The sequence below is a fragment of the Lacerta agilis genome, chromosome 1 (genome assembly GCF_009819535.1).
Source record: "Lacerta agilis isolate rLacAgi1 chromosome 1, rLacAgi1.pri, whole genome shotgun sequence".
Classification (NCBI taxonomy): Eukaryota; Metazoa; Chordata; class Lepidosauria; order Squamata; family Lacertidae; genus Lacerta; species Lacerta agilis.
This window is the reverse complement of record NC_046312.1, coordinates 48,858,683-48,883,004: the sequence shown is the minus strand read 5'-3', so window position 1 is coordinate 48,883,004 and position 24,322 is coordinate 48,858,683. Positions and strand designations below refer to the sequence as shown.

The window sequence follows — 24,322 nt, the reverse complement described above, 5'->3', positions numbered from 1 at the left end:
AGCCAAGAGGGACGATCCACATTTACATAATCCCGAATCCTGCTCCTGGAACGCTGCAGCCAGCAGAATCAAAGAAGCTGGATCTGAAGTCAGGTTAATCCTTCCGCAACTTCCATAGCCAGGTGGCTTTGCCACAAGGGCAGCTCGATGCCACAACTCCCCGAACGTGGGGCTCTGCCTCAGAGCTTTCTCTCTCTCGGTTCAGCTTGGGAGAATGCAGGGCTGTGAAGGCAGGAGGGCAGTGGGTGGAACAAGGGCAGTATAACTGCCCCTCGTCCGCGTTGGGGAAAGGATTGTTCTTTATCATTCATATTTATCAACTGGTTCAAGCCAGCGGAGCGGCTCAGACCTCTCACCTTGAACCTGCACCCCATCGCTCCAGATATTTGGGGGTGGGGTGGGGAAGGAGGGGGCTTTTTAGCAGTGAACTAAATGAACTCTGCACTCGCACAGAAACTCTCGCCCGCTCTCTCATTGCTTGGACAGTGAAAACATGTGGTAGGTCCTGGTTCGAACTCAGCACTCGGTGTCCATCCCTCCATCCTACTGCCTTATACCCACTGCTGTGAGTGAACCCCCTTTTCAGTCGTACCACGGTGCTGCGGGACATTGGTCCGGAGCAAAGGCAAGAGTTGGGGGCAGCTAGCAGGAATCCCAGCTACTCTTTCTCATTCACCCAGTTTGAGAGGGGTAAATCCATCCAACCGGCACCAGGTTTTCTCGTGGGTGTTATTACAATCACCACGCTTAGAATACTAGCGAGAGAAATAATGGAGCAGAAGAAGCCGTGCAATGGACGTTGCAGACAAATGGACCTCGGGAAAGTTTGTGGGGGAGCAATGAAGAAAGGTGATTCCATTTGATGCAAAAAAAGAAAGAAAAGCAAAGCAAACTGCTTTCCTCCAGTTTGTCCCTCAACGCAAAGTTTGAGGGAACACAACCGCGTGCTCCCACTCCCCACAGATGTTCGCCTCCTGGATGTCATCCCCCTCTTCCCAGAGGTTGTGGGGAGGTGTTGTGTTTTTTTTTGGTTTTTGCTTCTCCTTAGATCCCACGTGCCAACCTTGCCCCTTCTCAGTGTGCCTTAAGTAGTACCCGGAGTGTCCTTGCTCCGGAGCAGAGGTCGCTGGAGGACCCCTCTGGCGCCTCAGTGGTTCCTACCGGACTGACAAGGCAGCAGGGAAACGGATGCTTGACCCAAACGGATGCCCGGCTCTCAATCCGGTTAACTCGTTTGCTCCCCGGGGTTTGGGTGCGGGGGTCGAGATCACACAAAAGCCAGCTCGGAGGGTGACCTACTGCAGCCCCTTCGCACGCTAAAGGGGTAAAGGCATTCCCAGCTGCCCCGATCCCAAGGCAAGAGCCCGCTCTCCGCGAGTGAAACTTACCAGCCATGCCCCACCGCTTGTCCGTGGCGTTCTCAAAGCCCATTTCCCCGCACTTGAGCGGCAGGCGCGGATCAGAGGAGACGGAGGAGCCCTCGCCCTCCAGGTTCCGCTTCATGGGACGTTCTCCGGAGCATCTTCCCGCTCTCCAAACTCCTCTCTGACCACCTGGGGCTGGGAAGGAGTTCGGGCAAGCCGCTGGCCACAGCTCTAGGGGAGGGCGTGTGTGTGTGTGTGTGTGTGTGTGTGTCGTGCGGGCACCCAGTCCTCCCTCTTCCCCAGATGTGCTTCCCGCTCCTACTAACTAGCGCGCGCGCACTTTTCTCCCCAATGCAAGAAAATCAGCGAGGCAGCCCAGGAAAGGGGGGGAAATGATGTAATGGCGCCTCATCCAATCATTAGGGCGCTGCGAGGGCTACTTTTCCTCCTCTTTATTGTTCCCCTTCAGCCTGGGGACTGGGGCTGCCGCTGGAAAACCGGGGCGGGGAGTGGAGAGACCAGGGGAGACACCCACGAGGTCATCCGTCTCACCACTCACTCTGCACACTATCTCCACTATCTTCTCGGGTCAGAGGGGGTCTCCCCAGCCAGCCACTGGAGCGAGGCGACCTGGAGAAGCCTCCCCGTGCTCCGCCCTGGCAGTGTGGAAAGCTTGAATGAGCGCGACCTGGAAAGGACGCCGGTTCGCGTATGTTTTAACGGAGATGGGTGGCTCTGCTTGGGGACAAAGGCGTGCTCTAAGGCTGCTGGGAGAAGAGCTTTCCCTTCCGTGAGCTGGAGAGGAAATTGAGAAAGCCGGTTAAGCCCTGATTAAACAGAGGGCCGGGGTGGCTCCGTCGGCTCCCCTGAGCACAGAGCAATTTGCCAACTCCGGTGGAGCGAAGCGTGTCTGTTCTGGAAGCCTTAGGGAGGCTCGTTGTTATTTTGGAGAAAAGCGCCCTGCCAGTTCCACGTCTGGGTGCTTTCTGGACCAGAAAGGCTAAAGCGCCCGACAGGCGATTCAGCACTTGGACAGCTCCTCGCGGAGCGGGGCGCGCAAATGAGCCCAACGACAGCACCGAAGAGAGGTTTGCTAACGTCGCTCTCAAGGCTTATTACGCCTTTCCTCATCTCTCCTTGGCTGAGTTTTGAGGCTGTTGGCGTCAAGAGTGCCCTCAATGTAGGACTTGGGGGCAGAAGTTCAAGGTCCCACTCTGCAGAAAAAGGCCCCAGACGCAGCAAGCTTCGTTTATTTCATTTTTAAGGAAGTGAGGTAATACACGCTGCCATCTACAAAACAAAGGGTTCCATTAGCCTGGCGTCTAATACTACTAGGCAGCCGTCTAATATCACCCAAATGACTCACACTTAGCAAGAGGCCTTCATAGGGTAGCAGCCCAGAGACTGGGAGTCCCTGGTTCAAATGCCACCTCTGTCATAATGCACATGGTGAGTGAGGGATACTGCTGTGTATTAGCCTCAGGCCTTTATGCAGCCTACAATATGGAGATAATGCAGACCTTCTCAGGTGCAAAGGTTACTGGGATTAGAGATGGCCTCTGAAGTGCTACATACAAGTGGCCAGCTCTGTCCAAGGAAGACCACTGTTGGTGTGGAAAGCTTGCCATCGAAGCAGTCAATCCAGTAAAACATGGGCTGGGAACCTCAGGGACCAAGTGTAACCCTTCATATGTACACACACAAAAACACATTTCATTTCTGGACCACTTTGTGTTTTTAAGAAAAAAAATACTTCAAAGTGGTTTGCAACACATTAAAACATCAAATAAAACAACCCAGAAGAAAACATTACTGGAGAAAGTGAAATATAAAGTATAAACACATGCACAACATGCACACACACAAAATAAAATAAAATTACAAGTTTGGGTAGACCTACCTAAGCAAAGAAGTTTTTAGCAGTTGCCAAAAACAATGCAGTGAAGGCACCTGCTTAATATCAATGGATAGGGAGTTCCAGTGTAGATGAATGAACTGGCTTCAGTGCCCCCCCTGCCCCCAGCAGTCCTGAAAGGCTTTTCTAATGGTGCAAACCAAGACCTCTATGGTTCATTATCAGAACTATTTAGGGAAGGCTGGGTAATGAGTAAAGACTCAGAGCCAATTCTAGCGCAGCACAGTTGTGTTGAAGATGAAAAAGACTGGGAATATGAACCAGCATAGAAACTGCGCAGTGTTTAGCAATTTATCATTGTTTGGAATTTTGTATATTTTGTTTTGTTTACATTTGCTCATGACGAGAGAGTCTCAAAAACAACTTATAACACAAATGTAAAAAAAAAAGCCAGCAAACTAAAACTGCCCCTCCCCATAAAAAGCATAAGCCTGATCACCAATGGGTTAAAGGTAAAGGGTAAAGGGACCCCTGACCATTAGGTCCAGTTGCGGACGACTCTGGGGTTGTGACGCTCATCTTGCTTCACTGGCCGAGGGAGCCGGCGCACAGCTTCCAGGTCATGTAGCCAGCATGACTAAGCCACTTTCTAGTGAACCAGAGCAGTGCACAGAAACACCGTTTACCTTCCCGTAGGAGTGGTACCCATTTATCTACTTGCACTTTGACGTGATTTCGAACTGCTAGGTTGGCAGGAGCAGGGACCAAGCAACAGGAGCTCACCCCGTCACGGGGATTCGAACCGCTGACCTTCTGATCAACAATCCCTAGGCTCTGTGGTTTAACCCACAGTGCCACCCGCGTCCCCCACCAATAGGTTAACCAAGTAGAAAAGGGAATGCCCAAAGAAAGCAAAATATATTGATAATCAAATGCCAGGAAGAAGAGGAAAGTCTCTGCCTGGCACTGAAAATATGTTAATATTGAAGCCAGGCAAATCTCAACTGGGAGAGTATTCCACAAGTGAGGAGCCATCACTGAAAAGGCCCTCCAAGCTTCTGCCAAAGGGAATGCCTCTGGTGATGAGCTCAGGGCCCAAGTAAGCACAAATGTAGTCAGTAAGTTAAAGGCAAGATCTAGCCATAAAGAGGCACATTTATGTCCACTTATTGCGAAAGAGATTTTTGTGATTAACTATGGCAGGAATGTGGTCTAAATCACTTTAAATCTACCCAGCTATTTGTAGTTAGAAGTTTGCTGTTGCATATGGGCCGATGAGCACTTACTGTTCCCAACCCTAAGCCTGCAGGAAGCCATCTAATTAGACTTTACTTTGATTCTGACCTGTTTTTAGGAGGTAATTTAATTATTGTTTGATTTTATAACAATGTTATATATTTGATGTTAGTCGCCCTGAGCCCGACTTTGGCCAGGGAGGGAGGGATATAAATAAAAGTTGTTGTTGTTGTTGTTGAGTTACAATGGCCTTCTTCCATAAAACTCCCCTCTATAGGTCTGAGCCCTGCCCTGCATTGCTGGAATGGAAAACTTGCAACACATGCAATCCTATTAAGTCAGGACACTTTCGCCCATTCCCCTGAGATGCAATAGGATCTACCTTAAATCCCTCAGTTATAAGAGAATCTCTTCTAAGGAGCCACTTGGTAAGAACAGCAGGACTCCATCACTGCAGCAGAACCTGCTATAAATCCTCCTGCTCTGGGAATAAAATTTCACTCCAGAGGCATAGCATCAAGTTGTTTTTATCACTTCTTTCTCTGTCTCTCATTCTGCTTTCCTACTCTGATTCCTCAAATACTCCTGTCAGCACAACAGATCAGGCAGACGAGAGATCAGTGATGCTATAATAAAAAAAAAACAGGGAAATACATCCACAAAGGCAGCAGCTGTTCACATTTCAGCAGATGACACATTGATCTGAAACCCTACAATTTCACCTGACATTCATTTTAAATATTGATGGGGGTTTTCCCCTCCCTCTCTCTCTCTCTCTCTCCCCCCCCCACTGCTGAATGCACCTCTCTCCCACCCCCACACCTCAAATGTCATTGTAGGTTAATGCACACACAAAACTATTCTTAACTCAAACTGTTTAGTGGTCATCTTAAACAGAACACTTGTGGATAGATATCACTGAGGAAATCTGACTCTGGAATTCAGTATGCTACATACCTCTCCAAAGAACAGCCACTCACAATTCAGCACCACGGACAGAGGGCCCACACCTACACAATAGAGAAACTTGTAATGTGGGGAGCTGAAAGAGACACTGCGTTGATTCATTGCTTGGTTTATAATAAAAGCACCCCTTGAAGTGTGAATGAAGTGGAAGCATATACATTACTCAGCTCTTGAAGAGGAGTCTTTTGAGATGTACACCAGATGTACCTCAAATAAAACAGAAGAGCCTATATTAAGTTAAATAAATGATCTCCCTGCCATTTTCGACCTAGCAACCTGCCCCTCCAATTTGTAGGGCAACCACAATAATAGTTATAGGTACCAGTTCATCATATCCAATATAGTCCATTGAACCATAAGACTCTGAAGGGGCATTGCCTTTCCAGATCCCTCATAGGAGGAAGATCAATGGTCCCTTTTCGCTCCACCAGGTCTAGCTAATTTGATTTGGGAGCCAAGTGTCTGGAAGTCAGATTAATACTCCTCATCCAAACTGGGCTGGTTACTTTCCCTCCCACTTGTGGAACCCAGTCTCTCTATCACCATAAAACTAGTGAAGTTGAAATTGCATTGTGAGTGGAATGAATAAGAATCATGGACAATGCTCAGCAGACTTTCACAGGGAACAGGCTATCAATTTTTTTAAAGAAAAAATACTTTTGTATTTTTCACACTGAATGAAGTTTTATATGACAAAGTCCACTTTTCCAGAAATGAGTTGGCACACCTAAACAGCTTCTTTGCTCGATTCCTCACTTGTATGTGGTGGTTTGTTAGTGAAATAAAAGGAATGACAAGATTCAGTTCCTTTCCTGACATATTTTATAGGCATTCCCAGTGGAGCCAGTTCCAAGACAATTTGGTGCCTGTGGCAGAAAATCCAAATGGTACCCTCTCTCCTACTAATTAGTAGGGAACATTACTCTACCAAGATGTTCTCCGGCACAAAGTTTATTGAAACGAAAAGAAGGTGCATTGTCTGTTGATAAATCCAGCTCATTGCAATGAGGTCTGTGCAGGAGAACTTCCTGGTTGATTCTTTCTTCCTGAGATCTATTGAACTCTCTGCTTCCCACTCTACTGCCCTTAATGACACCCAAGACAAGTCACCTGAGGCTGCTGCCTCATCTTGCCTCATTACAGGACTCCCAAGCAGACAGCAGGACTCCCACGCAAGTCTGAGCCCCAGAACCTCTCCTTTGAGAAATGGAGCAGATTTTGTGGAACCCCTTGTTAAGAGACTGTCAGTATTTCAAGAACCCAGAATCTAAAGGGACATCAGCTGGGGGAGGGGGGAGGCTGAGCTTGCTGTCTCAGCTGTGCCCTTGCTTGGAGTTTCCTGCCCTGGGAGACGAACACATTTCTGAGTCACAGCAAAGATAATAACATATTGTAATAGAGGCCATTTTCACTCCTGTCACTTTGTCAGCGTTAGACACTTCAGATGCATCATTCAGTCTCTGGGAAAGGTCAGGCACAGAAACTGCTTGCCGCAGCTCCTATTGTGCTTCTCTCCACCTACCTGGGACAAATCCATCTTCCCTGGACACTGGAGGCAAGGCACAGAAATGCTTGTTGTTCTCCTCACCACAGGCAAGTTCCCTACATTGTCCAGCAAGCCTCTAGGAAGAGGTGGGGGAGCTCCTCTGCAAAAGAGAGTGAGAGACAAGATTGGCCTAATCTGATGAAAAACAATAGCAAATGCATTTGTCGTTCCTGTGTCAAAAGAGCATTGCAGGTCATTTTTACATTGAAAATGAGGCAGGGGTGAGGGGAGCTAACCTCCTGTTCCCTCCCCATGCTCCATAGTCCAGGTGCTCTTCTCATAGTGTGGCTCTGATATCAGTAGTGAGCTAATTTGGGAGTAAAGTGTATGAAGTGCAAGGAGGTAAGCAGGGCTAGCAATATGGTTGAACTATAGGCATCTGCCAGAAGTGAGCCTGGGAACTGGGACCTGAGCCATAGGCAAGGGCTGCACAGAACCATGTTGGAGCAAAAGGAGCCTGCCTTTCAGATAAGGTCCCAGCCCAGAAAAGAGGCTCTTTTTAACAGCTCTTCCCATGTGGGAAGCTGGGGTGTAACAGCAGCCTGCTTGGGTGGGTGGGCCGTTGTACAACCTCAGAATACTTCATAGTCAGGAAGATACTCTGAACAGCAATTCTGATCATCTCATCCAGGGGTCAACAGACTTTTTCAGCAGGAGGCTGGTCCACTGTCCCTCAGACCTTTTGGGGGGGGGCTGGACTATATATTTTTGGGGGGAAATGAACGAATTCCTACACCCCACAAATAACCCAGAGATGCATTTTAAATAAAAGGACACATTCTACTCATGTAAAAACACGCTGATTCCTGGACCGTCCGTGGGCCAGATTTAGAAGGCGATTGGGCCAGATCTGGCCCCCAGGTCTTAGCTTGCCTACCCATGATCTCATCCTCCATAAATCTGTCCCTCAAATGGCTATTAGTCATGATGGCCACGCCCTGTCTTTAGGATCAGGGGCAGTATGCTTCTATATACTAGTTGCTGGGGAACATGAGGAAGAGAGGGCTATTGGGGTCTATGCCCTGCTTATGGGTTTCCCGTAGGCACCTGGTTGGCCAGTGGGCAGGAACAGAATATTGGACTAGACGGGACTTTGGTCTGATCCACCAGGACTCTTCTGGGTTCACCATGACAGTCACACGCAAAACTAACAGCTTCTGGTTCCAGCCCTGATAGCTTCCCAGAAGGAAGGCTTGGCTTAGCTCCCACCCCCTTCCTGCCCCTTTTGATGTCAAAATCAAACACAAATATCGTCTCCGCACCCCACACTTGTGTGACACGTGGAACATAAAAAATGGCTTTCCCTGCTGCGTCTAGTTGCTTCAGCTTCCAATTCCATCTCCAGTTCCTTGGATCCAAAAAACTCTGGAGATGTACACCAGGGCAAATCTAGCTGATTTATCTGCTGGGATGAATGAGTGATACAGGTACTCATGTGCTTACCCAGAATGTTACATTTCACAAGCCTGCCAGAAAAAGAAGACCAGGCCATGCTGAGTCATATTGCTAGGCTGTTTCTCAGTGCTGCTTATATTGGTGAGTCATCTGGGGTTAAAAACCTTTGGGAAGAAAAGAACCATAGCAGGAAACACTGCATTCCTGCTGAGGAGGGACCCTTCATCAGTGTTCAAGTACACAGCTGTAGCATTGCCAGCTGCAATCCCACAGTTCACGCCTCTGTTGTTCACATGCCACAATTCTCACATCCTTCTTTCCATCCATCCTGGATACTGGGAAGCCATCTCATTTTACACCAAGTGATTAATAAAAGCATGGTTTTCGTTCAGGCCTGACCAACTGGTCCCAATGAGTTAAAGCTTTACCAACTGAGACTTCCGGCTGGCGACGCCATAGCGGGTGGTCGGGGCTGCTTCGGCTGCGAGGCGCCCGATCCATCCCGGGGGTTAGGAGCCCCGCAACCGCAAAGCGGGGCTCCGGTTGGGGTGCGGGAAGAGCGTCCCGCACCCTGGGCTCCCCGGCTGCGCCCACGGAGGCTCCGAACCCTTCCCTTGCCCCCCCTGTAAAGGGGGAGTGGGGGTGAAGGGACAACGGAGCCGGGCTTACGGGGATATGCCCCAACCGGGATGCAAATGCGGCGACAAAGCCCGCGGTGAGCGTCTTAGTTCTACCTTTGAAGAATGGAGCCAAAGGAACCCGGTGGTCGTGAGTAACTAATTTGACCAGAAATCGAGCTTTTGGAACGATCCGGGGGGAAGGAGAAAGGCAGCCTGCCTTCTTCCCTTCGAGTTAAAGAAGCTAACCAATTTGAGCAACTGCTGCTACAGGACTGCTACAATGTGCTTAAAATTGATACATGAGACTGGCAAACTTTTTTCTTGGGAAGTAAATTAGTGGAAAATATCTCCATTTAAAGTTGCGGTATCTGCGCTCCAGTTTAGGAAAATGGCGATGAACAGAGAGGCAGGAGTAGAAATTTGATACCCACTTCCTCCCCCTCTACCAGTATGCTGGGCTTCGTCCTTGAACTGGTACTGAACTCTGGACTAACGGACGAACAGAGGCTCACTGCTTTGAAGGTGGAACTGCTGTACAGGAAAGTCAAAGTCTTGTGTGGGGGTCTGAAAGAGAACCAATTGCCCACAGAGGAGGCTTTTAAAACTTTTGACACTTTGGAAGAAGGTCTTGCCAAAGAGCTGAGAGGATGTCTGGGAAGATGGAGAGAAATGAGTGAGCTACTTCGGAGAAGAAACTCGCCTTTTGGGGGTGGCAGTCCCAAGGCGACGGTAAGATTTGTTATATCCAGTCCCCGAGGTGTGAGCTCGGGGGCCAGGGACAGAGAATTATGGTTTTTACAAGAAGAAAAGGAATGCTACAAAGAACCGGAGAAGCTGAGAGACGATGAGATGGACATCCTGGAGCTCGTGACAAGGAGAGCTTTGGACTGTGCCTGGATCTGTGGACGCTTGGAGAGGGAAGCCACAGGGAAATTTAGTGTTGAGGCCACCAGGAGAAGAATAATGGACAGAGGGGGTGTGGGGTGAAACACTAAGTAAAATTTAAAGTAGCCTGTCATGGAATTTTGAAATCGGAGGGTGAATACTGTCAACAATCTTTCTGTTTTATTTTTTGTTTGAATATGAAAGGAGATATTTTGAGTTACTATGTTATTAGCAGCAGTTTAAAGGATAGAAGAGATAGATATGATATAAATGATTGGTGAAGATTTTAATGGAAGAAGAATTATGATGAGATATTACTACGATGATGCATTGTTAGTTAAATGTTGAATATATAATTGTGTGTAATTATATAATTGAATTTGAATTTCAGGAGAAATGGTTATAAAATAGTTTAAGGATATGAACTCGAAGGAGAAAGGGCAGGGGAAGTCAATGGTCAAGATATGGAAATAGAAATTTTCTTTTTAAAGAAAAGATGCAACAAGAAAACTTGACACTGTTTGTATTTGTTTTATCAATGTATTTGTTTTGTATTTGTTTAATTGTAGGTGTGGGTGTGGGTATATGTTGTTATAAGAAAATGGTCAATAAATTCTTATAAAAAAAAAAATAAAGCTTTACCAACTGCATAATTTGTTGTTGTTCAGTCATGTCCGACTCTTCGTGACCCCATGGACCAGAGCATTCCAGGCACCCCTATCCTCCACTGCCTCCCGCAGTTTGGCCAAACTCATGCTAGTTGCTTCAAGAACACTGTCCAACCATCTCATCCTCTGTCGTCCCCTTCTCCTTGTGCCCTCCATCTTTCCCAACATCAGGGTCTTTTCCAGGGAGTCTTCTCTTCTCATGAGGTGGCCAAAGTACTGGAGACTCAACTTCAGGATCTGTCCTTCCAGTGAGCACTCAGGGCTGATTTCTTTAATAATGGATAAGTTTGCTCTTCTTGCAGTCCATGGGACTCTCAAGAGTCTCTTCCAGCACCATAATTCAAAAGCATCAATTCTTCGGTGATCAGTCTTCTTTATGGTCCAGCTCTCACTTCCATACATTACTACTGGGAAAACCATAGCTTTAAATATACGGACTTTGGCCCTCCAGGTGTTTCTGAACTACCATCCCAGCACCCTGGCTATTAGCCAGGCTTGCTGGGGCTGGTGAGAGTTCAGCAATAGATGGAGGGCCAATGCTTCCCCACCCCTGCTGTATAAGCTTCTGAGAAATAGTACAGATCCATGAACAAGCAAGTCTGTTCCTGTCCATATGTCCTGTCCCTTATCTTCTCCAGCATCAATGAACATATGCAAATCTGCCTTGTGCCCAGTATGACATTGGTCTTTCTAGAAACGTATTATATACTCTGGCATTGGTTCACCAAAATCTTGGGCAATGAGGAATCTTCCTCGGTCCTACTACCTGAGGTCTTTTTAACCTAAGCTTGGAGTCTTCTGTGTGTGAAGCACATAAGCACTGACCTATGGCTCTTTCCCCCACATCATTAAAAACAACTGCAATCCTGCTAACAGGCCATCCATGGGTGCAACTGAAACTTGCATGCAGATCTCAGAACGCCAAGGAACCTCTTTGAGCTTGTGGTCTTGATGGGATGGTTGCCATCAAAACACCTGTTGACAAAAGCATTTCCTGTCAAGTCTTCTTCTAAGTTAACTTCAAGCCAACTAATTTGCTTCTTGTCTGTCCTCCCCATCTTGAGCCCTCCCCAATGTCAACAACAAAGCCAGACAGAAACTATGAGAACTTTCATCTGAAGGCAGCAGGGGAAAGAAGCTCAACTTGCTCTGCTTCAAAGACAGTTTGATTACACTGGAGTCATGTTAGTTGATTGGATTCCTGTTTCAAGCCTTGACTCCCCACGGATAGACACAAGACCATAATGAACAGCATGGATTCTTCCTCCAGAGCTGATCAGACACCGAGATCAAAAAGTGTAATCAAACTGGGTGGAAAAACCTGAGCTGTTACATGGTTAACTCTCATACACTAGTTCCACCCACCCTCATTAGTCAGAAGAACTTGGGGCTCTCTTGTGCATGTAAAAGTAAATGTTTCTGCAAATGCAATCAGAGTACAATTTGCTGCTGCTTCTCTCTCTCTCTTTCAAGAATTCTAATGCACTTATCCAGGTCTCAGAAGCTATTACAAAGTTCCCTTGGAGAATGTCCCCCACTTCCTCAAAAACAGAATCGCCAAGAACACAAGAAGAGCCTGCTGGATCAGGCCAGTGACCCACCTGGTCCACCACATGCTTGTGCAAAACCTGCAGGCAAGACCTGAGCACAAGGGCAGTCTCCCTCCTGCGCTTTCCACCAACTGGCATTTAGAAACATTACTGCCTCTCTCTTACACACCATTTAATTTTTTTTTAGAAAAATGAGCTGGACCCACAAGGGGGTCTGCACCTGCCATTCTCTCCCAACACACCACCATCATTCCTCTTGCTGGTACTGCATCTTGTTGCAACCCAGAGTTGGGTCTCAAGGCTTGTGCTGCCTTTGCGTCCATCAACCTGCTCCCCGAATAGCTGTATAATGAACTCAGACTTGGCTGCAGCGCTTGTCTTCTTCCACTGTGTGCTGAGAGGGCTATTTATTTATTATGACCATTTATAATCCACCCAAAGGTCCCAAGGTGGAAGATGCATAGACATTTAAAACCAAGAATTAACAATATAAAACTAAACCAAATACAACACGCATCAATAAAATTACAATAAAATCACTATAAAAGCCACAGGCAGCACCAGCTAAATGAGGCACTCTTGTTCCTAACCGTATTGCATTAGTACGTCGACATTTGCTGCTTTTCAACAGGGTACAGTTTGAGCTAACTTGTGAACTTAATGTCTCTGGTGACTTTTAGATGTCTCTGAAAACAAACACTGAAGGCTAGCTGCTCCTTGCACTGGTTCCAATTCAGCCCTGTCCCTCGATTAAAAATGTATACTGTAGAAAGCCCTGAACTTCTACATACTTTCCCAAATTTGGGGAGATCGAAGATGGAGCCTGCTGCGCGGACCCATTTGCAAATGATGCCGGTGGATGCTTGATGCAGTGACATGATTGCTTTCAAAAATTTATAGTCTACCATGCTTCGAAATTGATTCTTTTGTTGGCTTAGCACAATTGAATAAATCACTATGGAAATGTTAGCAGCTACAGAAGACAAATCGAACTTTCCATAGATGGCTCGCTATAGAAAAGACATGCAGAAAACTCAACCGTTGTTATCCAACTCCCTTATACTAATGACAGCTGATGGCTTCTGTGCACAATCCACTGGGGAAATCTCTCACACACAAAAACCCACCCTGAAGACAATGGGAACTGCACGAAAGGACTACCGCAGAGAACTCCTCACAGCTTGTGGGAACATAGGAAGGTGCCTTATACAGATTCAGACCATCAGTCCATCTAAGTCAGCATCCAGGACTGCCTGGCAGCATCTCTTCAGAATTTCAGGGATGAGTCTTTCCAATGCTATCTCGAGATGTTGGGTATTGAACCCAGAATCTTCTTCATGTGGAACGGGTGCTGTCCCACTGAGCTATCCCCTTTGTGTGGCTAGAAGAGGGACCCAAGAGCAGTGCCCTCGCTCATTGGCCCATAGATATAAAGGCCACATGCAGACTGCCAAGGAAACCAGATACGTTGCTTGTTACCCACATGCATGCACATGAACATGTGCACACACCCATGCCCCTTTGACTAGCTTTTAAAAGGAACAGAAAGTTCAGGCAGTTCCTGGTATTACCTATTAAAAGGCTCAAGTAGCAGGTGACAGGAAATACCTCCAGCTCAGACTCCTGATCACCACTGCCAGTCAGAGCAGAATGAGGCGGCTGCCTTTGTTCTTCTGCACTGTGCCCCCTTTGCGAGGATATTATATCAATCCTGCAAGCAGAAAAGACTAAGGCAGCTTTGAGGACCTGGGTGCCACAACGTAAGGGATGTTCTTCGCAATTGTAACAAAACCAAAAAAATAGCATCCCAACTGCATTTTATCATTTGCTAGATATTACCAGATATTCCCTTTGTCCAGCATCAGTGTTATCATATTTAGTCTCCATATACAGTAATAGATAGATGTTATTTTGTAGCATGGAGGTGGGGAACAAGAAAGAAATGCATTGATGTTATCAGCTTAAAACAAACAAACAAACAACCCCCCCCACACACACACAACATAGCAGAACAGAGTAAGTACTGCAGTATTGCCTTTGCACAGCAAGGAGGCATACAGCAAACAAGGACATTTTAAAATTTAATTGCAATGAAAGTTCCTAAAATGGTAAGGAAGTACAGGGTAGGGAAGGACATCACTTTGCTGTTTTCTGTGTATTTATTTATTTAAAAACCACGGGTGCTGGACGAGTACTCCAGCTTTGCGTTTGCACAGCAGGCAAGTTCACAACCACCGAAAACATTTCTTTTAAAAATGTAAAACCAAAGGTGCTGCCTTAGGTTCAATAGTGGCCACTTATGCTGCTTTGGCAAAGGGCACCTGCTTTGCAAGCAAAAAGGTCTCCGGTTCAAACTGCAGCAGCTCTAGAGAGGGCTGGAAGCAACTCCAGCCTGAAACCCTTGGGAGCCACTGTGAGTTAGTGCGGACAATACTGGGGTAGATGGACCATTGATCTGATTAAGTATATAAGGCCACTTCCTACGCCTTTTGCCCAAACACATATGCTGGTGGAGCATGCTGGGACGTAGACATTCCATTGGTGAAGCCACACCAGCAGAACAGCTGAAACAAGGCAGAGCCATAGATGGGATGGGAATAAACCAACTTGTACCATATCCTACACTCCCTCCCTCTGGATACCAAAGGCAAAACTTTACTTCAGCCCCAGGCTGGATGCAGAGAATTTCCCTCCCATCAACTTCAGTGGGGGGGTGGGGGTTTAAAAAATAGCTGCCCCTGCATCATTGTCCACAATGTCCACATTACCATGACAAAGGAGGAGGAGGAGGAGGAGGAGGAGGAGGAGGAGGAGGAGGAGGAGGAGGAGGAGGTGTTTGGATTTGATATCCCACTTTATCACTACCCGAAGGAGTCTCAGAGCGGCTCACATTCTCCTTTCCCTTCCTCCCCCACAACAAACACTCTGTGAGGTGAGTGGGGCTGAGAGATGTCAAAGAAGTGTAACTACTCCAAGGTCACCCAGCAGCTGCATGTGGAGGAGTGGAGACATGGACCCGGTTCACCAGATTATGAGTCCACCGCTCTTAACCACTACACCACACTGGCTCTCTGACAAAGCCTAGGCTATGGTGGAACTCAGCACCCAAACACAGCACAACCACCACCAGTATCTAAGTGGGGAGAAGCACATGCTGTTGTGTCAAACTGCTGCCATGGCATCCCATACCTGCTTCTGTTAGATATGAATACTCTGTCTTCTTTGAATGACATTCCTTTTATTGCAGTTGGCAGCATAGTCACTACAACAGAAACACTCATCCCCATGTGCAGGTCATGCGAATCCACCCATTGCCACTGCAGGCTAAACACGTGTGAGGATCAATGCTCAGGGATCTGCAGCAGAACTAATCCCGTCTGGGTTTTGTTAACAGCTCCAAAGGGGGAAGCACTCCATTCAGAGTTCCTATAGTCTCCCATGCCACTCCTGCTGCCCCTTGCAGGGAAAAACTGAAGCATAAGACCTAGTGGAAGATTCAAGTGGTGGGATAGTTGTTCTCTTTCTCTCCTTGCTCTCTGCAGGCTGAACTCTTACAAGTCAGGGGAGGGTGTGGGGGAGGACGGAGCTCCTGCACCTTTAACCACTGTGCTGCATTACTATGTAAGCCACACCTTCTGCACATCTATTAAATGTGCAGGATCCCCATCTCCTTTTACACAGGATCCATTGCCCATCCTGTTCATGAAGAAGAGGGAAGCTCATGCCATGGCCAGCAGTTGTGACCAAGCTGGTTCCAGCTGGTCCTCCCTGGGGTTGGTAACTTGCTTGCTCCAGGAGGGTTTGTGTACCCTTGCACGCTCCACAACAAATCGCCTTTGCATCAGGCGAAGGTGTTTCAACATGGAGCTGGGTTGCCACTACACAAGGGTCACCACCACACTGGTTACTTTGCTGCCTGTGAAGTCCCTGTCCAAGGCACAGGAGACCTGCTGGGACAGAGGTCAACAATGTAATGTCTGTGCGTGCCCATGTGCCTGCAAATGTCTTCCTTGGCACCCACTGGGTGCCCTCTACACCAGCTGAAATTAGGCTTGAAGGAAGCTTTCTATTTAAGCCAATAGATGCAGGGGATGTGTGTGTGTGATGCCCACAACAGTTTCTCTGGTTTGCAATCCACACATGGGTCCAAAAAGGTTGGTGATTCCCGTGCTAGCATGAACCATTGGCAATTTTCAGGCTAGCCTCCTTTCAAATAAGGGCTATGCCAATGCCATGTGTTTTGTTTCTTAGTTGGCAGGGGGTGACAAATAGAAACCTCCCTCCTGCACCTCTTAGGATCTGGCTCAGGATGGAATTCTAATAGAAGCAGGTGCAGAAATGCCTTTAGGCTCATAATCCTACTTGCCCTTGCTTAGCAGTCAATATTGGTGAACTCAGCGGGACTCCCTCTTGCATAGGATCAGACTGCGTATGTTGTTGGGTGGACACAATGACACGGCTTAGCATTCTGGGAGACTTACATGCAGATCCAAAGCAGGGTTACTCAGAAGCAATTTCCCCTCTGTGCAATGGATATTACTTCTGAGTAAGTGTGCTTCGGCTGCACTCTAAATGCCACTGAAATCAAATGGATTTGTTTCTGAGTATACATGATTGAGGACTGCGCTGGTTGATCTTATTAACGGGCTGGTTTCACCAATTCTTGAGAAATTCCAATGTGTTGCAGATTCTCTTTCTTGCTGATGCCACAAGGTTTAAGTGAGGATAAAATAAGATAGGAATGACAAAGCCCTTTGCACAGTGGAAGTGCCATTTAATGATCACCTCAGCATCTATAAAAGACACCCAGCAAACAATGAAATTGCTTGATCCACAGATGCTACATGTGGAAAACAGTCCTAACTGCACCCCTCCTATAAAAATCTGGTGTTTCTCTTTTATTATTATATGTGCTGTCATTTCCTCCTGTATTTTTTATTTATTTACAGCATTTATATCCTAGACCTGGAGTTGTTAACGTTTTGGGTGGCGCCATGTTCACTTCACTGCTCGGAATGACAGCTGCTCCCAGCAATTAAGTTTTACTTTTTACTTGCTCTGTGACATCAATAAATGCCGCAGCTCGAGGCAGGATGATGTAGTGCTTTGGCACACTGATCTGGCCTGCCTGTGTTGATCAACGTGGAGGCAGGTGTGGCTGGGATGGGACTAGACTAAGCTTCCTCAGCCTCAGCCCTTCCAAGATGTTTTTGGCCTACAACTCCCATGATCCTTACCTAGCAGGACCAGTGATCAGGGATGATGGGAATTGTAGTCTCAATACATCTGGAGGTTGAGGAAGCCTGGACTAGACTGTTGTAATGCATTGTGTCTGGAGATTCTCTTGAAGATTGCTCAGAAACTGTACTTGGTATAAAGTACAGATGCTGAGCTGCTCTGTTTAAAGAACTTCCCTGATTACCCGGCCATTTCTGAGCACAATTCAAAGTGAAGGCACTTAGCTTTAAAGTCCTACACTGGTTGGGTCTGGGAGGAGCACCTTTTCCTACATCAACCTGTCCCTGCAGGGAGATCATCTTTGGAGCTTCTACTCTGGGCATCCCCTGCCATATGAGGTGGGGAACAACAAGGGGAAGGGACAGTGTGTGAGCTCTGGGAAAGGCACTCCACTCCATCAAGGGGCCCACTGACATGGGTGTGGTTCTGATAACTCCAAGGCTGCAGGTTTGTTCACCAAATGGGACACCTGCATATTCCTGCATTGGAGGGGGTTGAACTAGATGACTCTCAAGGTCCCTCCCAACTCCACAATTCTATGATTCTAAGAGGCCCCTTGACTCACTGCCAGGAGAACATCAAGAGTGCTGCTGGCATGTTTAGGTAGACATGTAAAAGGGTAAAAGATTATCAGGAAATGATCTATAATGAAGTGAAAAAAATGTTTAAAAGTACTTCCCCCCCTCCAAAAAAAGAACCCAGAGTCCTTTCTTTTGGGAATAATTCAGACTGAAATCCCCAGGTGTCAAAAGAGGTTATTTATGTATGCAACAACTGCGGCCTGTGTTTTGTTAGCCACAACATGGAAAAGGAGCGAGGTCCCAACCAAAGAAGAACGGCAACTTAAGTTGACAGAATATGTGTAACTCGCAGACTTATTCTATACAGAATAAGAGAACATATGTTTAAAGAATATTGGAAAAAGTTTATTGAATATATGGAAAATAATTCTATACAGCTGAAAACCCTGGCAGCATTGAGATAAATTCAACAGAGCAAATAAGTTTTGATGGATGCAGTGATGGAAAACTGATTGGTATGGTTTTTGTAAAATATGCAGGGATTTAAGCTATGTAAAATGAAGCATGGAAAGAGAAGAAGGGAAGTCATTGATATCTTAAGGATGTAAAATGAGTATTTGAAACTGTATAACAGAAAATTAAAATAATAAAATAATAAAGATTGCTGCTGGCGTGTGGGTGGGCCCTCAGTCAATGTTTTAACCATGCTGGCGCCAGCCCTGGAAATTGTAGAATTGCTTCCCACCAGAGAGCCTTGCCTTGTGTCTCTATGAACTTGCTTTCAGCACCAGACAAAGAACTTTGCTCCTTAACATCTGGTGAGTTTTTAATACAGGATTGTTTCATAGCTGCTGTTTCATTTTGCCCTCTTATTGGTTCTTTTCATTTATGTATTTAAAATATTTCTAAGCCACCGTTTAGAGCACTGACCTCAGAAAATGCGCTGAAATCATCAGATCCTAGTAAACCACTATAAAACAGCAAGTCAAGCTAGAAAGATACCATGGAAAGTGATTCTTCATAAAGCAGATTTAAAACAGCTCTGAATTTCAAAAAATAAAAATAAAATAAACCAACCAGCAGAACTTAAAAAGGAAAAAAAAACAACCTTAAGAAAAGGTGACCAAGATGAGTCTTCAAGGCCTGATTGAAGGTTTGTAATGTAGGGAACAAACACTGTTCAATTTAAAGGAAGTTCTGCAACTGGCTGCTTCCAGGACCATTTGGGAAAAGTCATTTTCATAGCAAACAACAGTGCATGTGACTGAAAGCAAAACAGTTTTTGTTGGCTCCTTATTAAATTGTCTTTGGCAGTGTTTAAAACAATCTAATAAAAGCTGATTATTAATAAACTTTACTGCTCTGAAACTTCTCTTCTCAGCCGGTCTCTGGGGTCTCGTTTCATAGAGTTTTCTTCCTGGACTTAACTTATACCCATTAATATCTATCTCAGATGCAGTCATTCGTTAAGACATAATTTGACTTCAGGCCTAATGCCCCTAAAAAGAGAAGAAGAAACCATCTTGGTATTCTTGTTTGAAAACAAGTTCCTGAAATCCTCTCAGGCATTAAAGGGTTTGATTGATTGGTTTTTATGCAGCTCCGACTAACAAACAATTTGGGTTGGCAGATTAAGGGGGGGAAACAGTTATTGCAGTAAAGATGGGGAATAAAAGGAGTCATGAGGTTGGTCATATTCTGCATAAGTACCTGTGCGTATTATGTTTGCTATCATACTTTATCATCTGTTTTCAGATGATTCCTTTCTTTATTGCCTTTCCCATAAAATTATCTATGCCTCTTGTCTGCTTTGAACAATTACTTTGTCTCCATTATCCACTGGCAAAGATCCACCAGGTTCCTTTCGCCTTCGTTCTTTCTTGCTCCCACATGCGATTTATAATCCTGGGAACCTAAAGATGCCCTCTCTTTTATAGCCTTTCCCATAAAATTCTTCCTGACTCCTGTCTGCCTTCACTGTTACTTTGTCTCTGTTATCAGCTGACCCAGGTCTAGCCAGATCCTTTCGCTTTAAATCTTCCCTAATCATACTCCACATTCAGTGGATATATCTGGGAACTTGCAGCAGGAGGTATGCATTTATGGGTGCTGAATAGAAATATTGCTGCATCTTCTGTCTGGAAAGGGAACTGATCTCATTTACTTGTTGCAACATCTCACTAACAATTGCAACGAGAGGGATGTGTGGTGATGGGAAAGCAGCTCAAGAAGATAGAACAAGCCCAAAGGAACAATAATAATGGAGGATTAAAAAGTCCAACGGGTTCTCCAGCAGAACATCACTCAAGCTCTGTTCCTGCTATGTTGAAACAAGCCCACCTGTCTCTGAAAGACATTCACTTCCACTAGAACAATATACGCCTGACATACTATTTCTCAATTTCTTTCTGGAGGAATCCCTAGAACAGTTATGTGGGGAGAGGAGAGTGGGGATTGTTCTGTCTGGCAAGCTGAAAAGCTTGCATGGACATGTTTGCTGCAGGGCTAAGTTGAGTTTTGCCCATAGTCCGGTGACATCTGGGAGAACCACCGATTCTCCATTCCTGCTCTTGAGGATCAGGTTTGCTGTCTGGGGTGCTGATCAATCCAGCTTGATCACCAAGTGGCATCCTTGGCTGTCTCCATCATCCGCTGTGACCTAAATAGCTTGGCCACAGTCACCCCCCAGGCTGTGATAAGCATCGGACCACTGTGGTACATGCAAGGCTGCCTTTGAAGACGTCACAGAAACCTTCATCAGTCTCCAAAGCAGCTGCTGGGCTACTAACAGAGACCAACCAACTAGAACACCTATTGCCAAACCTTAAAGAGGTGCACTGACTGCTTCTCTGTTTCAGAGTGGAATTTAGACTGAGGGTGTCAAGACTTTATCAAAACAGGGAGGAAAACCTATATTCATGCTGGGTGGTGGCTGCTGGAAGACAAAATGGACAGAGCAATGGAACAATGGGGAAGCTCTCTGTAAGTGATCAATGCAGGCCTCAGGGTGTGTGTGTGGGGGGGGTACTCTCTGTCCTTCCCCTGAGGGGAGGGGGAGAGGACAGTGTCAGAAAAAGAAGGAAAAGAGGTAGTTCTGGTCCCTGCTCATCATCAGCATTCAGTCCCTGACAGGATGTGGCACCCACACCTGTTTAAAAGCTCTAAATAGCTTGGGACTCAGCCAAGGGACTTGTTCCCCATACTAACACCACCTCAACTTCTTAAAAGGGCGGTTACTTCTTTTTTTTTTTTTCCAATAATGATTTTTATTTGCATACTTTAAGGTTTCCACACACAATTCCAACAACTCAAATACGACAAACAACAGTCAAAGAGAAAGAAGAAAAGAAAAAAAAAGACCCCGACCCTTCAATAAAAATAAAGTTATTTACAATGAAGTTATATTTGTCCATGTCTTATTTTTGCACTGTATCTTATTGGTATATCGCCTATTACACACTACCAAGATCGTAAAGTAATACATAATCTGAGTTATAATAACAACAATATTAATAATAACGATATTTATATTGATATTGAAAAATAAGGGGGGAAAAAAAAGGAAAAAGTTAATACAAAATTAAAAATTCCAAAAAAGAAAAACAAGAAAAAAAAAGAAAAAAAAAAACCTAAAAAACTAAAAAAAACTTTCCAGACATGATTTCCGACTTCCTGACAAACCCTTTAGCTTAAACAAAGGTTAATATGAATGCTTACAAACCCTTACTATCCCTTATACCACTTCTCAACTACATTCTTAAATATATCCTTGCTCCTCATTCTTTCAACAACCTCTTTCTATACCCTTCATCCCTCGAATGCTGGCATGGTAGAAAAACTCTTATTATATTTCAACATATATCTTTTGTAGACCTCCCATTTGCCTGCAAATTCCTGCTTAGTGTTATCTCTTAGGTTATGTGTTAGTAAAGCCAACTCCGCAAATTCTTGTAGTTTGACCTGCCAGTCAGTGACATTAGGTGCTTCTTGATCCTTCCAACCCCTTGCCACTACCATCCTGGCCGCTGCGATCGCATACAGAAAAACTTCTTTGTACTTATTCGGTATCTCCTTGCCGACCATACTGAGTAGAAATATTTCTGGTTTTTTAACAAAAGAGACTGCCATCATCTTTTTAATTTCTTCATAAACCTGTCCCCAAAAGACTTTAATCTTTACACACCTCCACCACATGTGCATCAGATCTCCATTCTCTGCTCCACACCTCCAGCACACGTTTGCAAGACTTTTGTACATTTTAGAAAGTCTGGCCGGTGTGAGGTACCACCTATGGGCCATCTTTAACATATTCTCTCTGATGTTATAATTTACCGTGAATTTTAGAGTAACCTGCCATAGTTTTTCCCACTCTTCTATGTTAATTGGATACCCCAGATCCTGCGCCCATTTAGTCATGGAATCTGTTATCATTTCGTCCATCACTTCACAGTTCAACAATATCTTATACAAACTTGAAATCAACTTGTTCTTATTGTTTAAGACTTCTTTTTCAAATCTTGAGCTTTCTTTACTAAACCCCGTGATCCTGTCTTGTTTGAACCTTTCTTTAATCTGGAAGTAATCCAACCAAGTTGGGAGGTATGTTTTGATTTCCTCATAACTTTTCAACTCCAGGTTCCCTTCTCTCTCCTTTAGCAATATGTTATATGTAATCCACTGACCCATTTCGTTGTTTTTCCTTTTGAATGCTATAGCCTCCAAGGGGGAAATCCATCTAGGAGTTTTCGCTTCGGTTACTTCTTAGTGGAAGTTCTTTCCTCATGTAAGCTCACACAGCACAAAATGTCACATCCTTCAGGCACCAGGCATACACACACACACACACACATAACTATATATATATATATATATATATATATATATATATATATATATACACATATATCTCTAATGTCCATATATATCATTTTTTAACTTTTTAAAAATATATTATAAGCTTTTGCTTTTTTATCCTTCTGTTGTAATAATTGGTTATTAAGTTTATGTGTACTGCTCAGAAAGTATTTTTTTTTAACTGAACAAATAAATAAATAAAATAATACAGCCTCCCCCTCCCCAAAGCTGCAGTTTAGAGTGACTGAGACCAGGGACTCCCTCCGTTTGACCAATCAGAAGCAGCTGATTGGCAATATGAGGAAATATGAGGCAGCCATCTCTGGCTTCACATTGGGAATTGCCATATGGAGCCAGCTCTGCCACTAGGCAGAATGAGGCAGACACCTCAGGCCGCAAATAGTGTGGATCAGCAAACTGCAGCAGCAGCTAAGTATCAGAGACCAGAATTATATGTGACTCATAGCCTAACAGGCTTCCTACTAAGCCAGCATGCTGCCTGTATATGTTGTCCCATCACCAGTGCTGAAATAAGAGCCAGCTGCCAATCTGCTCAACTTCTGTATGTGGAATGAGTGGAGGCGTTTTTGTCTCAGGCAGCAAAGTGTTTTGGGCTGGCCCTGAATTAGGCACAGGTAGGCAGGCAGATCATGGACATCCCATGTCTACCAAAGGCCTATCCCAGTGAATGCATAAGCTGGCCCAAGGGGATGAGAAATGCTTTGCGTTTTGTGTGTATTCAGGCTGCAGCTAGAGAGCCAGAAAGAAGGCTGACCAAGGACTTAGTGATGACAACCCTGTTGGCTGGTCATGTGGTATCCATTGGTGTCCTATCTAACTCCATATAACAGGACATCCCCCAAACTGCTTTAAACCAGCTCCCCTTCTGCAAGTGCCCAAAACAGCTTTTGACCTATGCTAGCGATGGTGCTATAAGTTAACGTTTGTGTGTATGAGTATGTATGAGTATGCATTATGGCTCAGGAATGTACAAAATTCATATGCACATATCCCAAGGCCTATTGGAGATAATGCATATTGCCCAGGAAATGTACACAATTCCCCCTTCATGGAAGGACTATGTGCACATTCCCCATGTGGTCTTGTGCACAATGGCTGGATGTTTTGCAAATACCACACACACACACACTCCTATTTTGCTATTAGCTAGTAATATTCTTGATGAAGATATTAAAACTTGTTCCGGGACTATACTACTTTAGACTGAAGGTAGTACATACTATTGATTTAAATATATATATATTGGGGAGGTTTCGAAACATACCCGGTATTGTCTACCACCTGTTCATAGAAAACTAGCTGTCAAAGAAAAAAGTTCTATCCTAGTCTTCTCCGTTATATGCTAGTTTGTATGTATGAAAAGGGATCCCCCCCTAATTTAGAAGCATTTAGCAATGACTGCTCACCATTTGCGTCGGTCGGCGGCTTTTGCGACCCATGTCCGAAGCAGATTACCATAGAAGATGCTGAGATGGGGTGGTGGTGGTGGTGGTACCCAAAGAGAAGCTGTTGCTGCATCCTAACACTGCCTAATAAGAAACTGAGTCTCACTCGTCACATCAGATGCCAGAGTTTTAGAGGGGCTGGGGCACAGAGGATCTCA

General features: G+C 45.3%; 1 protein-coding gene across 1 annotated transcript in view; it reads right to left on the bottom strand.

The window, feature by feature from the left end:
* CHRM4 (cholinergic receptor muscarinic 4) overlaps nt 1-2,004 on the bottom strand; it is a 48,543-nt gene extending 46,539 nt beyond the window's left edge. Inside the window, exon 1 of the mRNA XM_033148957.1 lies at nt 1,389-2,004. Coding sequence (XP_033004848.1) covers nt 1,389-1,503 — 115 coding nt within the window. The 5' untranslated portion in view covers nt 1,504-2,004. The remainder of the gene's footprint in view (nt 1-1,388) is intronic.
* Nucleotides 2,005-24,322: the final 22,318 nt, after the last annotated feature.